Source organism: Oncorhynchus clarkii, chromosome 6 (assembly GCF_045791955.1).
Source record: "Oncorhynchus clarkii lewisi isolate Uvic-CL-2024 chromosome 6, UVic_Ocla_1.0, whole genome shotgun sequence".
NCBI classification, from domain to species: domain Eukaryota; kingdom Metazoa; phylum Chordata; class Actinopteri; order Salmoniformes; family Salmonidae; genus Oncorhynchus; species Oncorhynchus clarkii.
Genome location: NC_092152.1, coordinates 29,184,944 through 29,201,465, shown reverse-complemented (window position 1 = coordinate 29,201,465; position 16,522 = coordinate 29,184,944). Strand labels below are relative to the sequence as shown.

At 41.2% G+C, this 16,522-nt stretch overlaps 1 protein-coding gene across 1 annotated transcript in view; it reads left to right on the top strand.

Moving 5' to 3' along the window:
* Window positions 1–3,926, top strand: part of LOC139410926 (phosphatidylinositol transfer protein beta isoform) — a 40,093-nt gene extending 36,167 nt beyond the window's left edge. Inside the window, exon 11 of the mRNA XM_071156593.1 lies at window positions 1,148–3,926. Within this exon, the coding sequence (XP_071012694.1) occupies window positions 1,148–1,198 (51 nt within the window). The 3' untranslated portion in view covers window positions 1,199–3,926. The remainder of the gene's footprint in view (window positions 1–1,147) is intronic.
* The last annotated feature ends 12,596 nt before the right edge of the window (window positions 3,927–16,522 follow it).

The window sequence follows — 16,522 nt, the reverse complement described above, 5'->3', positions numbered from 1 at the left end:
CTGGGCCGGACTGGCCGAAGTGGGGCGGTCTCAAGCATTCCTGGCCTGGCACCAAAGCTGATCATTTGGAGCTCTGCTTCTTCCCACTCTACATCTCGCCCAATCCTACATGTGTTTCTCATTTTCCCCTGGACTATGTAAACAGACTAGTGCCATCAAAGAGGCCCTCGGCATGGAGGAGTGCTTGGCCTGGGCTTCTGAGCTGAGGGGTCGCCAGGGTTACACTGTGCCAGTACTGTAGGGCTCTACAGGGCGGCACCCATGGGTTGGCGTCTAATACCATTTATAACGACAAGCACAGTTTCTGCTGTTTTACCAGTTCAACACCCATACACCCCCAGCTCCTGTAGATGGTTAAGCTCAGTGTCCTAGAGAGCTTTATCACCTTATGTATAGACTTTGAACATGTGCTTCAGTTCAGGTGAAATGAGGTTGAGTAGTAATTTATGTATCAGGATCTTAAACCAAAAGTGTTGTGGTTGGACTACACTGTGTGAGTGAGAAATACCATGTTTTGGAGATGATGCACCAATAGGCCTGTCTGCTTGTGTGCTAACACGGGTGGGGTGGTGGTGGGGGAGAAAAACCCTTCAAGATGGCTTCCTCTGCCTCATTAACATACAAATGGAATTCTGCAGTTGAAAAGGAGCCTGTGCTGAGATTGAGGAGGGAGGGAGAAGTGGAAGGTAGAATCCTCATGTCATTATATCAGAGGACTAGTCCTCTGTTTAGGGCCAGCATGGTGCCGTTGAACTCTTCCGTTAAGGTATTCTGCTATCAAATTCAGCCAAATTAATTGACTTTCTAAAGTCATCAGCCTTAGGGTGTGAGGACCTGAAACCAATGCCTTTATCTACCTACAAGATAAACAAGGGCTCAATAAGAACCATTTTTAGACATTCTTAAAAAAATAATGTTTGAAGATTCTAAATGTTGATTGCTTCTCGGTGAACAGAATGCTGGAATTTCTGAGCCACATCCATCCCAGTTTCTTTCACAGTAACAAGCAGCCTTTCTTCTCGCAGAATTCCACTTGTTGACGCATGCTCTCACAGAACCTGCCTCCACTTGTTTGGTCTCTGTAGAGACGTAGTAAATGTCTGTTTATTTCTTTCTCTCGCTGCCTATCCCCTTTTCTCTACCTCAGCTTCGCAAACAAGGTCAAGTACGGGGAACCAGTGCTGCCGATGCCGAATGAGATGGAGGGTTTTAAACAGAGATGAAGAGTGAAGATGATGAAGAATTTCGACGTGTGCTCCCTGCGTGCCACCTTTTTACCTTACTGATTCAGGATGAGGAGGACGAGGGCTCTGCTCCAATCGCTCAATAGACCAGCACCCTGACCTACCTGCATCCAATTATAGACATTCTATCCACAGAATAATTGATTTGTAGAAAGTGACACGATCATAGCTTATAATTTTGATCTCCTAAAGACATTATCAAGAAGCAATGACCTCAGTAAAGCCAGCTACCACCACCATGTTGTTGATAGACTAGTCCCTCTATCTTCTCTTGATAGACGCTTAGAGGGCTGCTTGGTTGTTGAGAGATTAATATTTTCAAAGCATTTAATTGGCATGATTCCCTTATGGCAGGTGTTGGACCTGTATTTTGTTATTCCAGTCGAGTAGGATCGTTCCTCTGTGGTCTGTTGCCTTGCCCATTTTTTTTGTTTTCCTTTGTATTCGTTGATATTTTCCCCAGATCATTCATTTCATGTCCTCTCCTAGCTGTTCATAACTCTATGGATTTCCATTAGCTGGCGAAAGAGATCCTGTCAGTGTGTTCTCCAAAAACGTGTCCCTTCCTGCCATGGCGTTCATTAAGAGATTACTGACACCCTTGGCACCTGTGCCCATCCTAATATTTCCCCCTCCCTCTGCATCTTATTAACACTCTGATCTTGTCCACACAGGTATTTCACACTCACTCCCATGCAAATTAACACAAACACACACTCATATGCACATGTAGACCCGCGCACACACACAGGTGTGAATGCCTTTGTGGTGGCTGATTTCTTCCAAGCTCAAGCTGGGCAGATCCCTGCAGGATCCTTCAACTGAAGGGAAGTGGCTGTTGGAGTGTTTGGAGCTGTCACTGTTTTTCCCACACTCCCCATTCTCCATACGCTCACACTCAGTCAATCCGCTCCTCCCCAGCGGATGTCCCCAGAGCGAAACCGCACTGAAAAACAGTCACAGATGGCGCTACACCCTTCCAGTCTCTGTCACGCACTGCTCACCCCACCCTGCAGTCCACCACCCCAGTAGCCTGCCTGTCTGTCTGCCTTATTCCTGTGGATCTCTGGGACCGTGTTCTGCTGCAGGTCATATCCTGCTGAACAGGGGCATCAGGTCAACAGACACCCAGCACCACCCTAGCCCAGACCAGGCCACACCTGACTGGGCCTGTTTACCGTCGCAGCTGCCTCCCTACCTACTCACTCAGCACTACACTGCCTTACTGTACCTATACAGTACCCCCACATGACATACTGTACCTCCACTCTGTCATCTACCCCTTTACCTCTTTGCCAGACTGGGGGTCTGCTTCTGGGTGCTAACGAGCACCACCATGCCTTCTGGCTCCACACGGGCACCAGTTAGGAACCACTCCGTAGTCTTTTAGGATTTACTACAGATGACACTTATCAACAGAGGGTAGAACAGGGATGGTCCTCGGGGGCCTGAGTTGGTCTCTCACTTGCACCAGCTAACACACCTGACTCCACTAAACAGCTAATCATGCAAGAATTAGAATGCAATTTGTTTAATCCGCTGTGCTTGCTAGGGATGGGGGGTGACACTACTCTGGCCCCTGAGGACTGGAGTTGCCCATCCCTGGGGCAGATGAAGGGCTTGATTGGTTTGCAATGACTATAATATCTGTTTTAGTTGAACCACACAATGTGCTCAAGGTCCTAATGCATGTTTGTTCTATTGAACTGTGGTGGGGTGATTATTCCCTGCCGTGATACTGTACTGATGTAGACAACAGCACTCCCCAGCAGCAAGCCGGTCGGACAGTTCCGTGCTGGAGCCCGAATGCTACTTCCTGTTTAAGCACCAAAGTGCCTTCATGTTATTGTGTGCATGTCTGCGTGCTTGTGGGACAGTAAAGAATGCATGTGTATCTTACCTTGTCATTCAACCTCAGCCATTCTGCCTATTTTTATATATAGACATGCTTGCAGCTAAGATGGAAGGAATATTTTTTTATGAAGAGCTTAGCCTTGATGGTCTATTTTTATTGTGAAAGCCTTACAGGGGGATGTGAGAACTTTAGTGATTGGTTTAGTGCTCACCCAAAGAGTGTGCATGGCTCTGGGTGATATCATTTGTTTACATGTGTTGTTTACTATCCACACACTTCCCCAGGGGCAATACAGCAATACTGACTCACCAGCAGATAGCTGGCCAACTGAACTCTCCTGAACCCCATAACTGAGTAGAGATATCATTAGTACTCATGTCCGTTTCAGTTGTGAGGGACTGACAGGACATGAAAAGTCATGGCCATAATGGGACTGATGAAGTCCACATTTCCCATCAATGACAGTTTATGAGAGGAGTGTTAAATATGACCAATGTCTACAACCTCTGCCTTATATTGAATAGAAAACTTGTTAAAACTCCATAATGCAACACCACTCTTGTAGCGAACCATTGTTCTATGATATCTGCACTGTGGACAAAGGACAGCGGGGAAGTAGTCTTTACAAGAAACTACAGTGTGGTCATGATTTATGAAATGTACTGTTAAGTTTCTAGAAGAAAATGCTTTTAAATGTTTCTGATCATCTGAAATTCAGGGGACATGGTAGTGAATGTATTTAATTGTGCCTTTTCCATTTGTAGAGTTTTGTGCCACGGGAAGTCTACATAATGCATCTAATTACCGAATTAAATGTCAACAATGTACTGCTTCTGCTTTCTTTATTCTGATCTGATATTGGCTAGGTTTTGTTTCTGTTGGTCTCTTTGTCTTGGAAGCGTTCTTCTGAATCTGAAGCCTATGTAAATTAAATTAATTTTGACATGAGAGAACTGGGTCATATACACTAGATAGAAGCCAAACGGACAAACCGGGATGGACTACCTGAACTTGTCCAACAAGAAACACTTGCTTTCATTGCACAGCATTTTGCTACGGTGTGCAGTATTGAATAATTTTCCTTAGTGTGTTCAGATTGCATGGATATAACATGCCATTTAGCGCAGCCTTTTAACCATAGTGACATAGTCATGCATGCATATATTTTACGTATGGGTGGTCACAGAAATTGTGGGATTGCAAGTGTTGTGCGCTACCAACTGAGCTACAGAGGACCACAACAAGATGCAAATCCAATCAGCTGCTGCAACCTAATGCACACTGTACATGGTAAGAAATTATAGAGGATATTGCCATCTGTAGCAGTGTTGGTCATACTTTATTTGGATAGTCCCAAGTAGATGTTCAATAACTCAACATTTAAAATATCTACTAACCCTAACCATCCTAAACTTAAACCTAACCCTTATTCTAACCGTAACCTTGGCAAGCAACATCGTTTGTTAATATTATGACCATCTGTATATCATCTATATGGCACTATCCAAATAGTGGGACTACAGTGTTTATTGTTTGAAGTCTGTTTTTCTTTTATTTGGGTCTTTTTATTTTTTCATTCCGTCTTTCTCCTCTTTTAAGTCACTCCATCTCACAAGACCAGCGGAGAATAAGAGCTGCCTGTGGTACATGTGAAGGTTCTGTTGGTCCCATGAATGAGATGGTTCAGGTTAGAAAAAGAGTAGTTCTACAACCTTTTTTCATATTTTCCAATATTGTAGATGGAGTAAATTGACAATCACTTTCCGGTGTAATCTAGTTTCAACTGGAGAAAAGAAAGTTCTGATTGTGTTCAAAGATTGCAATGGAAATGGTCACTCTTCTGAGTCTAATCTAGTCATGCCCTCTCATTTACAGCAGTACACCTAAATTATTCCTTCTCTCAACTCACAAACAAAAAGTTAGCTCAAACACCTTGGCAGTCACATCTTCACTCAGACCTTGAGTGTTAGAAAGTGTATTTGTGACTCCAGAAGGACTCCCCATCCGTCTCCTAGAGGTCAGTAGAGTCACACAACAACAACCGAGTCGGTGCAGGAAAAGCAGTAAGTCTGCGGGCTGAGATATCCGCTCTTTAATTCTTGTTTGTGAAGAATGGTCACATGTGCACGGTGCACGGAAACAAGTCATATCTGCACCAGAACAGGCAAATAATACTGTTTCTAAAAGGGGACATGGGCAGAGTCAACCACACTCTGTAAGACAGCTCACACCCAAATGCACGGGCGAACAAGAATGGACCAGAGATTGATGCCTGTTGGTGGCCAGGCCATAGCCCCTATTTTTGTTTTTATATAACCTTTATTTAACTAGGGAAGTCCGTTAAGAACCAATTCTTATTTACAGTGATGGCCTACCCGTCATTTAGATTGCCCAGTCCAGAATATATGTGTCTGGCACAAATGTAATGGGCTGAACCCTCGCCTCTAATCTCATATATATTTAAACAATCAAAAGTTTTGACACACCTATTCATTCCTCTGTTTTTCTTTAGTTTGACTATTTTCTACATTGTAGAATAATAGTGAAGACATCAAAACTATGAAATAACACATGGAATCATGTAATAACCTAACTAAATATATTTTATACTTGAGATTCTTCAAAGTAACCATCCTTTGCCTTGAGAGCTTTGCATACTCTTAGCATTCTCTCAACCAGCCTCATGAGGTCACCTGGAATCCATTTCAATTAACATGTGTGCCTTGTTAAAAGTTAATTTGCTGAATTTCTTTCGTTAATGCGTTTGAGCCAATTAGTTGTGTTGTGACAAGGTTGGGTTGGTATACAGAAGATAGCCCTATTTGGTAAAAGACCAAGTCCATATTATGGCAAGATCAGCTCAAATAAGCAATGAGAAACTACAGTCCATCATTACTTTAAGACATGAAAGTCAGTCCATTCAAAAATGTCAAAAACGTTTAAAGTTTCTTCAAGTGCAGTCACAAAAACCATCAAGTGCTATGATGAAACTGGCTCTCATGAGGACCGCAACAGGAAAGGAAGACCCAGAGTTACCTCTGCTGCAGAGGATAAGTTCATTAGAGTTACCAGCCTCAGAAATTGCAGCGCAAATAAATGCTTCACAGAGTTCAAGTAACAGACACATCTCAACATCAACTGTTCAGAGGAGACTGTGTGAATCAGGTCTTTATGGTTTAATTGCTGCAAAGAAACCACTACTAAAGGACACCAATAAGAAGAAGAGACTTGCTTGGGCCAAGAAACACGAGCAATGGATATTAGACCAGTGGAAATCTGTCCTTTGGTCTGATGAGTCCAAATTTGAGATTTTTGGTTCCAACTGCTGTGTCTTTGTGAGAAGCAGAGTAGGTTAACGGATGATCTCCATGTGTGGTTCCCACCGTGAAGCATGGAGGAGGAGTTGTGATGGGTGGGGGTGCTTTTCTGGTGACACTCAGTGATTTATTTAGAATTCAAGGCACACTTAACCAGCATGGCTACCACAGCATCCTGCAGCGATACGCCATCCCATCTGGTTTGGGCTTAGTGGGAGTATAATTTGTTTCTCAAAAGGACAATGACCCTACATACCTCCAGGCTGAGTAAGGGTTGCTATATTGTATTTACTTCACCACCATTGCCTTTTTTTGCCTTTACCTCCCTTATCTCACCTCACTTGCTCACATTGTATATAGACTTATTTTTCAACTGTATTATTGACTGTGTGTTTGTTTTACTCCATGTGTAACTCTGTGTTGTTGTATGTGTCGAACTGCTTTGCTTTATCTTGGCCAGGTCGCAATTGTAAATGAGAACTTGTTCTCAACTTGCCTACCTGGTTAAATAAAGGTGAAATATATACAGTGCCTTGCGAAAGTATTTGGCCCTCTTGAACTTTGCGACCTTTTGCCACATTTCAGGCTTCAAACATAAAGATATAAAACTGTATTTTTTTGTGAAGAATCAACAACAAGTGGGACACAATCATGAAGTGGAACGACATTTATTGGATATTTCAAACTTTTTTAACAAATCAAAAACTGAAAAATTGGGCGTGCAAAATTATTCAGCCCCTTTACTTTCAGTGCAGCAAACTCTCTCCAGAAGTTCAGTGAGGATCTCTGAATGATCCAATGTTGACCTAAATGACTAATGATGATAAATACAATCCACCTGTGTGTAATCAAGTCTCCGTATAAATGCACCTGCACTGTGATAGTCTCAGAGGTCCGTCAAAAGTGCAGAGAGCATCATGAAGAACAAGGAACACACCAGGCAGGTCCGAGATACTGTTGTGAAGAAGTTTAAAGCCGGATTTGGATACAAAAAGATTTCCCAAGCTTTAAACATCCCAAGGAGCACTGTGCAAGCGATAATATTGAAATGGAAGGAGTATCAGACCACTGCAAATCTACCAAGACCTGGCCGTCCCTCTAAACTTTCAGCTCATACAAGGAGAAGACTGATCAGAGATGCAGCCAAGAGGCCCATGATCACTCTGGATGAACTGCAGAGATCTACAGCTGAGGTGGGAGACTCTGTCCATAGGACAACAATCAGTCGTATATTGCACAAATCTGGCCTTTATGGAAGAGTGGCAAGAAGAAAGCCATTTCTTAAAGATATCCATGAAAAGTGTTGTTTAAAGTTTGCCACAAGCCACCTGGGAGACACACCAAACATGTGGAAGAAGGTGCTCTGGTCAGATGAAACCAAAATTGAACTTTTTGGCAACAATGCAAAACGTTATGTTTGGCGTAAAAGCAACACAGCTGAACACACCATCCCCACTGTCAAACATGGTGGTGGCAGCATCATGGTTTGGGCCTGCTTTTCTTCAGCAGGGACAGGGAAGATGGTTAAAATTGATGGGAAGATGGATGGAGCCAAATACAGGACCATTCTGGAAGAAAACCTGATGGAGTCTGCAAAAGACCTGAGACTGGGACGGAGATTTGCCTTCCAACAAGACAATGATCCAAAACATAAAGCAAAATCTACAATGGAATGGTTCAAAAATAAACATATCCAGGTGTTAGAATGGCCAAGTCAAAGTCCAGACCTGAATCCAATCGAGAATCTGTGGAAAGAACTGAAAACTGCTGTTCACAAATGCTCTCTGTCCAACCTCACTGAGCTCGAGCTGTTTTACAAGGAGGAATGGGAAAAAAATTCAGTCTCTCGATGTGCAAAACTGATAGAGACATACCCCAAGCGACTTACAGCTGTAATCGCAGCAAAAGGTGGCGCTACAAAGTATTAACTTAAGGGGGCTGAATAATTTTGCACGCCCAATTGTTCAGTTTTTGATGTGTTAAAAAAGTTTGAAATATACAATAAATGTTGTTCCACTTCATGATTGTGTCCCACTTGATGTTGATTCTTCACAAAAAAATACAGTTTTATATCTTTATGTTTGAAGCCTGAAATGTGGCAAAAGGTTGCAAAGTTCAAGGGGGCCGAATACTTTCGCAAGGCACTGTATATATATATTTTTAAAGGGCTATTTGACCAAGAAGGAGAGTGATGGAGTGCTGCATCAGATGACTTGGCCTCCCCTCCCCAATCACCTGACCCCAACCCAATTGAGATGGTTTGGGATGAGTTGGACTGCAGAGTGTGCAAATCTTTCATCAAGGCAAAGGGTGGCTACTTTGAAGAATATAAAATATTTGTTTTAACCGTTTTTTGGTTACTACATGATTCCATATCTGTTATTTCATAGTTTTGATGTCTTCACTATTATTCTACAATGTAGAAAATAGTAAAAATAAAGAAAACACTTGAATGAGTAGGTGTGTCCAAACTTCTGTGTGTGTGTGTATATATAAATATATATATATATATATTTATATTTACACACATACACAATCAACAGTACCCAATAAATAGTGCCCGCAAAACACCAGTCTCAACGTCAACAGTAAAGAGGCGACTCCGGGATGCTGGCCTTCAAGGTAGAGTTCCTCTGTCCAGTATCTGTTCTTTTGCCTATCTTAATCTCTTATTTTTATTGGCCAGTCTGAGAAATTGCTTTTTCTTTGCAACTCTGCCTAGAAGGCCAGCATCCCGGAGTCGCCTCTTCACTGTTGACGTTGAGACTGGTGTTTTGCGGGTACTATTTAATGAAGCTGCCAGTTGAGGACTTGTGCGGCGTCTGTTTCTCAAACTAGAGACTAATGTCCTCTTGCTCAGTTGTGCACCGGGGCCTCCCACTCCTTTTTCTATTCTGGTTAGAGACAGTTTGCTCTGTTTTGTGAAGGGAGTAGTACAGTGTTGTACGAGATGTTCAGTTTATTGGCAATTTCTCGCATGGAACGCCTTAATTTCGCAGAACAAGAATAAATTGACGAGTTTCAGAAGAAAGGTCTTTGTTTCTGGACATTTTGAGCCTGTAATCGAACCCACAAAGGCTGATGCTCCAGATACCCAGCTGGTCTAAAGAAGGCCAGTTTTATTGCTTCTTTAATCGGGACAACAGTTTTCAGCTGTGCTAACATAATTGCAAAAGGGTTTTCTAATGATCAATTGGATTAGCTAACACAACGTGCCATTGGAACACAGGAGTGATGGTTGCTGATAATGGGCCTCTGTACGACTATGTAGATATTCCATTATCTGCCGTTTCCAGCTATAATAGTCATTTACAACATTAACAATGTCTATACTGTATTTCTGATAAATTTATGTTATTTTAATGGACAAAACATGTGCTTTTTTTTTACCCCAAATGTATGTGTGTGTGTGTGTGTGTGTGTGTGTGTGTGTGTGTGTGTGTGTGTGTACAGTACGTGTAGGTATGTATGTATACAATATATGTAGGTTTGTATGTATGCTTACACAGGTCGTTTAGATATTATTAATACATTCTAAAGCGAGATTAAGAAGCTTGCTGTGAGTTGCATCACATGGTTAATGCCTCCACAAGACTCTCCATCACAGGAGGTTGGTGTCACCTTATTTGGGGAGGATGGGCTCATGGTAATGGCTGGTGCGGAATTATGGCAAGGATGATAAGTATCAATAGGTGGAATGGTATCAAACGCATGGTTTCTATGCGTTTGATACCATTCCATTTGCTCTGTTCCAGCCATTATTATGAGCCGTCTTCCTCTCAGCAGCCTCCAATGCTCTCCATGAAGGGTGAGTGGGTGTGTTTAGGAGAAAGAAGCAGGGTGGGTGAGCCTTTTAACTGCTGGCTCAGTCCCTGCATCATGCACTGTTCGTGTGACCCCTCTGGGACCGGATTTGTGCAGGGGCCACAGGTCTTGAGAAGTTATTTTTGGCCTGTATTAGATGGCAATGATGTCACTGTTTTCTCATCTTCCGAGCTGAACTGAGCCTAGCCCCAGAGATTTTTCTGAGTCCCTCCTGTTGTGCAGAGAGTGGTGGAAGAGGTGGGGACCTTCAGACAGACGAAGATCTCTCTGACCTCCTCCCACCAACACAATGGCGTTCCTCTGGATGACAGATGCTGCTTAACCCTCATGACCCTGTGTTCTGAGATGGCCGCGCTGACTGACAGAACAGCCGAGGACATAGAGAGACTCTACTACACAGATCCCCACTGCACAGGACGCTGGCCCTAAAAAGGAAGGAACTGTCTTTTAGGTGTCGCCCCTTGGTGATATATGCCTATCTAAGGAAGAGCTGTGTTAACACCATGGATTAGGGGGAGGGGGGGGAGACATTTACTTCAACTATCTTGTCTTATTGAGGAAAATATTGAGACAAATTGACTATTAAATCACAATAAAAAAGGAGTTGAATAGTGTGACAGTGGTGACCAGCCTCAGGACTGTCCATTTTCATGATCTGACCTCAGCAGGGGCTCTGAGCAGTATTCATCATCACAGTGACCTCTGAGGGGAAAGGGGAGTTTAGTTTGTTTGACTACTCATGGCACTTTTTGTTTTTGTTTGGTTTGGTCACAGTTACAATTATTTTGAGCAGTTGTAAAGCATGTTAGAAATAAATACAAATGAAAATGTTAATAAATCCAAGTTTATGGAATTTGAGAATAACTAATTGTGAATCAACCATTTTTATAGAACAATATTTCCAAGGTTCTCTAAGCTCACTTTAATTACAATGCGTGCAGTGAGCCATGTATAGTGTTTTCTGTGATAAAATCCAGTAATAAGAATGCATCCCGCCAACCCTCAGATATGGTAATGAGTGAGAGGATCCTGCAGAAAGGTGATACTATAAGAGAGAACAACATCTCAGGAAACACATCTTCACTCTGTAGTGTATTCATCATTAACCATACTCCAAACTCCCTGACAAGCAGTCCTTCAGATCTGCCTCTAGTATACAGCTGCACTTTCCCTCTTACACTCACACCTCTCTCTTTCTAGTTCTCTTGCTCCCTGTCTATTTCTCTCTCCGAGCGCTGTGCTCCTCTCCTTCACATAACATCCTGTCAGCTGCATTGGCATTTTCCCCAAGCACCCCAGAGCCTGCCTGCCCCATCCCCTACCCGACGCCCCCCTGGCCTGTCCACCACTCTGCCTGTAACCCCTGCCCTGGCACCCAGCCCTCTGCCCTGGGCGGAAGGCAGGGTCTGATGGAGGGCCTGCCTATGCCCGCAGGTGATTTTATTTGGCGCTGACAATTTACAGTACCAGTCAAAAGTTTGGACACACCTACCTACTCATTCAAGGAGTTTTCTTTATTTTTACTATTTTCTATATTGTAGAATAGTAATGAATACACCGTAACTATGAAAGAACACATATGGAATCATGTAGTAACCAAAAAAAGTGTTAAACAAATCAAAATATTTTTGATCTTTTAGATTCTTCAAAGTAGCCACCCTTTGCCTTGATGACAGCTTTGCATACTCTTGGCATTCTCTCAACCAGGTTTGCCCAAAATCTCAACTGTGGACTCATCAGACCAGAGGAAAGATTTCCACCGGTGTAATGTCCATTGCTTGCAAGTCTCTTCTTCTTATTGGTTCTCCTTAAGTAGTGGTTTCTTTGCAGCAATTTGACCATGAATTCCTGATTCACGCAGTCGCCTCAGAACAGTTGATGTTGAGATGTGTCTGTTTCTTTCAACTTTGTGAAGCATTTATTTGGCCTGCAATTTCTGAGGCTGGTAACTCTAATGAACTTATGCTCTGCAGCAGAGGTAACTCTGGGTCTTCCATTCATGTGGCGGTCCTCATGAGAACCAGTTTCATCATAGTGCTTGATGGTTTTTGAGACTGTACTTGAAGAGACTTTCAAAGTTCTTGAAATGTTCCAGATTGGCTGACCTTCATGTCTTAAAGTAATGATGGACTGTCGTTTCTCTTTTCTTATTTGAGCTGATCTTGCCATAACATGGACTTGGTATTTTACCAAATAGGGTTATCTTCTGTATACCACCCCAACCTTGTCAAAACACAACTGATTGGCTCAAATGTATTAAGAAGGAAATGAACTTTTAACAAGGCACACATGTTAATTGAAATGCATTCCAGGTGACTTTCTCATGAAGCTGGTTGAGAGAATGTCAAGAGTGTGCAAAGCTGTCATCAAGGCAAAGGGTGGGTACTTTAAAGAATCTCAGATTTTTTATATATTTATATTTGTTTAACACTTTTTTGGTTATTACATGATTCCATATGTGTTATTTCCTAGTTTTGATGTCTTCACTTATTATTCTACAATGTAGAAAATAGCAACAAAAAAAAAGAAAAACCTTTGAATGAGAAGGTGTGTCCAAACTTTTGACTGGTACTATGTATATATATATAGATAGATATTATTTTGTTTTATTGTTGGACTTAAAATATTGTAAAAACATGAGCAAATCAGCTCCATGTGATTTTTATTTGAGAAAGCCAAAGTATTCCCATGCATAATAAAGAGATGTGATTGTGTACAAATGTAAGCAAGGTTTGACATTTTGTTTTAGTCAAATATTATATTTGTTTGGGCTTCTTCTGTAGTCTACAAATTATTTGTAATTATGTTCCGGACCACTGACCATCCGCTCAAGAGAAATTGGCCTGTGCCTGAATCTAGTTGATGATCTCTGAACTAGGGGGTTCAGAGGGGAGAGAAAATGGTGATGACGGTGCAGGAAGTAAGTCAACATCCTAGCTTTCAGTGTGTTGATATACCTTTTGTAAATCACTTTCATTTCAGACACAAGCAAACATTTGCTTTGACTTAAGTTTTGGGTTGGGGGTCAAGTTTGTGGGAGAGGATTAAGACTTTCTCATGATGATGCAAATCCTCTTGTGAATAAAATGACGTGGGAGCTTTCCCTAGAAAAAAAGTCTGCTTTTGTGAAAACACTTCAAAATGAGTTAATGATATAATATCTGAATCATTTAGCAAGGTAAATTACAAGTCTTTGTATGAAATTTATCTGTGCGTTCACCCCCTGACAAATGCTCTCTTTGTTTGGGGGGAGTGGCATGTTCAAAATGAGCAGGAAATCTGATAGCACTGACTCCCCGGCTTGCTTCTCCCTCTCTCTCTCTCTCTCTCTCTCTCTCTCTCTCTCTCTCTCTCTCTCTCTCTCTCTCCTGTCTTCTCTCGCTCTCGCTCCTGTCTTCACTCTCTCCTCTCTCTCTCTCTCTCTCTCTCTCTCTCTCTCTCTCTCTCTCTCTCTCTCTCTCTCTCTCTCTCTCACACACACATGCTGAAAACAGAGCCAAGTTTGATAAGATGAAGTGTGTTAGTCTTTATGAGATCTATACAAGTTTATAGCCTATAATTTACCCCTTAATATCCTAATACTGATGTAAAATAGATTTTGTGTAGATACCACGCGAAGCCTGATATCAAAATTATTTAAAAGATTATTTGATATAGGCCAAGCACTAACAACATTATCTTAGGCTATACCTAATTTCTCGGCTAGGGCTATTATTTCCTGCCTTCACCTCATACGCTCTTGACGCTGTCTCCCTACCATGTTCTGATATCTAGCGCTAGGTGGCACTGTGCCTTTTTGATAAAAGTTAAATACTTGCTATTATTCACCCCTTGAGGAACTAGTCCTATGGAGACAAAAATCTCAAGAATCACAGTACCCTCGAGAAAGTCACAAGGATGGATCTATTAGGCATACATATGTGGTATGTTTTCCACTCTCTATATTAAAACCATGAAAAGGCTATGATATGCGTTCCCTAATGAGCCTATTGGTTGGCAAATGGTACAAAATATAATCACCTAGCATAATTCTTAAATGGCAAAAGAAAAACACAACATTTCCACGTGCATGTGTGTGTGTGTGTGTGTGTGTGTTTGTGTGTTTCTGAGAACGAGAGAGAGTGTCAGACCATACATTTATTACAAAATCACTTGTATAGGCTACTTATCAAATGGACTTCTTTCAGTTCCAGTGTGACTTTTCAGATGCCACGCGTCAAAAAGCGCCAGATCAGAGCCCACGCTCTCCACATGAAACAAAGCACAATCTGGAGTTGTTTTTATTTTCATCATTAACTATTTCCATTAATCATCTTAATTTGTCGGACGAAGCCGTTTATGATCGACAAAGTGCAGTCTGTGTAATTGCAGAAGCGCGTGTCTAAATTGATATTTAGATAAACCATTAATTGAGGCAATTAGCTGGATGTCATTTGAATTGCAAAGTAAATTTGATGAAAAAAGCAAAGGTAAATAATCTTGAAGACTTCTTTCGAGCACATTATTAATATACTTATATATAGGCTACAAAAGTTGATAAAGACATTCCATTTGAATTGCCGCAATATATTTAGCAACACGTAAAATAACATAAAACTATAGCCAGGTTAATTCATAACTCGTTAATTTCTTATGGATCACATGATGTTCACTGTGGTCCATGATCTATTTCCCGTGCTTTACCCAATGTGAACTATGCACAGTTCACAGTGGGTTACTTTGCTTTTTATAAAATCTAGGGCTAGTTGATAGCATTTCAATTCTGCAGATGTAAAGCCCAAATGTAAAAACACTTCTATGTGAAATAATTTAAAGTGTTAAAGACTGTTATCGATTATGGTATCCTTTCAGTAGATCCGATGCTATTGATCTTTTAAGGGGGATTATTTTTGTGGGGTAACCAACCAATTCTCTCTATTCCCCCCCCCCCCCCCCCTCTCTCTCCTCTCTCTCTCTCTCTCTCTCTCTCATATATATATATATCTTCCCCCTCCACCTCCCAAAAACACTCTATCTCTAAAAATATTGACTATATCACCTAAAATAGGTAAACATGCAATCGTCTAATAAAGTCCATAATCATTTGAACTGTTCTGCGGCCCTGTGGTTGGGTCGTATGTGAAACCTTATTTTATCTCAATATATCACTATTATCACTGGCGCTCGTATTTTGATCTGCTACATATTATCTCTTAGCAGCAGGCTTTAAATCAAAGAACAGCACCTCTTCTGCTACGATACGCCAGTCCGTTTAAAACACCTCAGAGGGCAATGTTTTAGGATTAGCCTAGATAGGCCTATATTACGTTTCTGAAAATAGCATGATGCACATAACCTACATTTCATTATTTTCAGATTTGTTTTAATAACATAGCTTGAATCTTACAGTAGCCTAAGTATAAGAAAGGTTGACTTGGTGTTTTCTCTTGCCTGCCCCTTCCCCTTCATGCCAATAAACATCACATAAATGTGCTTTGTTAATTTATAAGGTAAACCGAATTATGGCCATGTACAGTTAATGTGAATGGAAATGTTAATTTGCTGTTTAAAGTGCGTTAACATTACAAACTCCGGGCCAGTGATTGCGCCCTGGCATTTGTTTAACCAATGCTATTGTGAGATCATCTCTCTTTGATTGAGCGTAGCTTAATTTCCTACATCTCCATTTCTATCAAGAAAATAACACAATATACTAACATAAAGGCGTTTATTCAAATAACATAATATACTAACATAAAGGCGTTTATTCAAATAACATAATATACTAACATAAAGGCGTTTATTCAAATAACATAATATACTAACATAAAGGCGTTTATTCAAATAACATAATATACTAACATAAAGGCGTTTATTCAAATAACATAATATACTAACATAAAGGCGTTTATTTAAATAACATAATATACTAACATAAAGGCCTTTAATCAAATAACATAATATACTAACATAAATGCGTTTATTCATTCAGATTTGTATGTGCTCTATAACAAATAAATAGATTGATCTCAAATAAAAAACAAAAAGCAAAAATGGCCATAGACCATTTAAAATACAATGAAGCAAGTAACACACCTGGCATAGACTCGAATACACTTTAGTTGGGGAGAAGAGTGCTCTTTCAATACACTAGCGTTACTCTCTCGTTCATCCACATCTTGGACCACCTTAAAAGATGGACCCTCCCTCTGCACTGGCACTCCGCAGCCTCCGATTGGCTAGGTCCTCGTGGATGGAATTGATTGCGGAATGCAAAACTTGTTGCTGGTTCCCTGAACGCG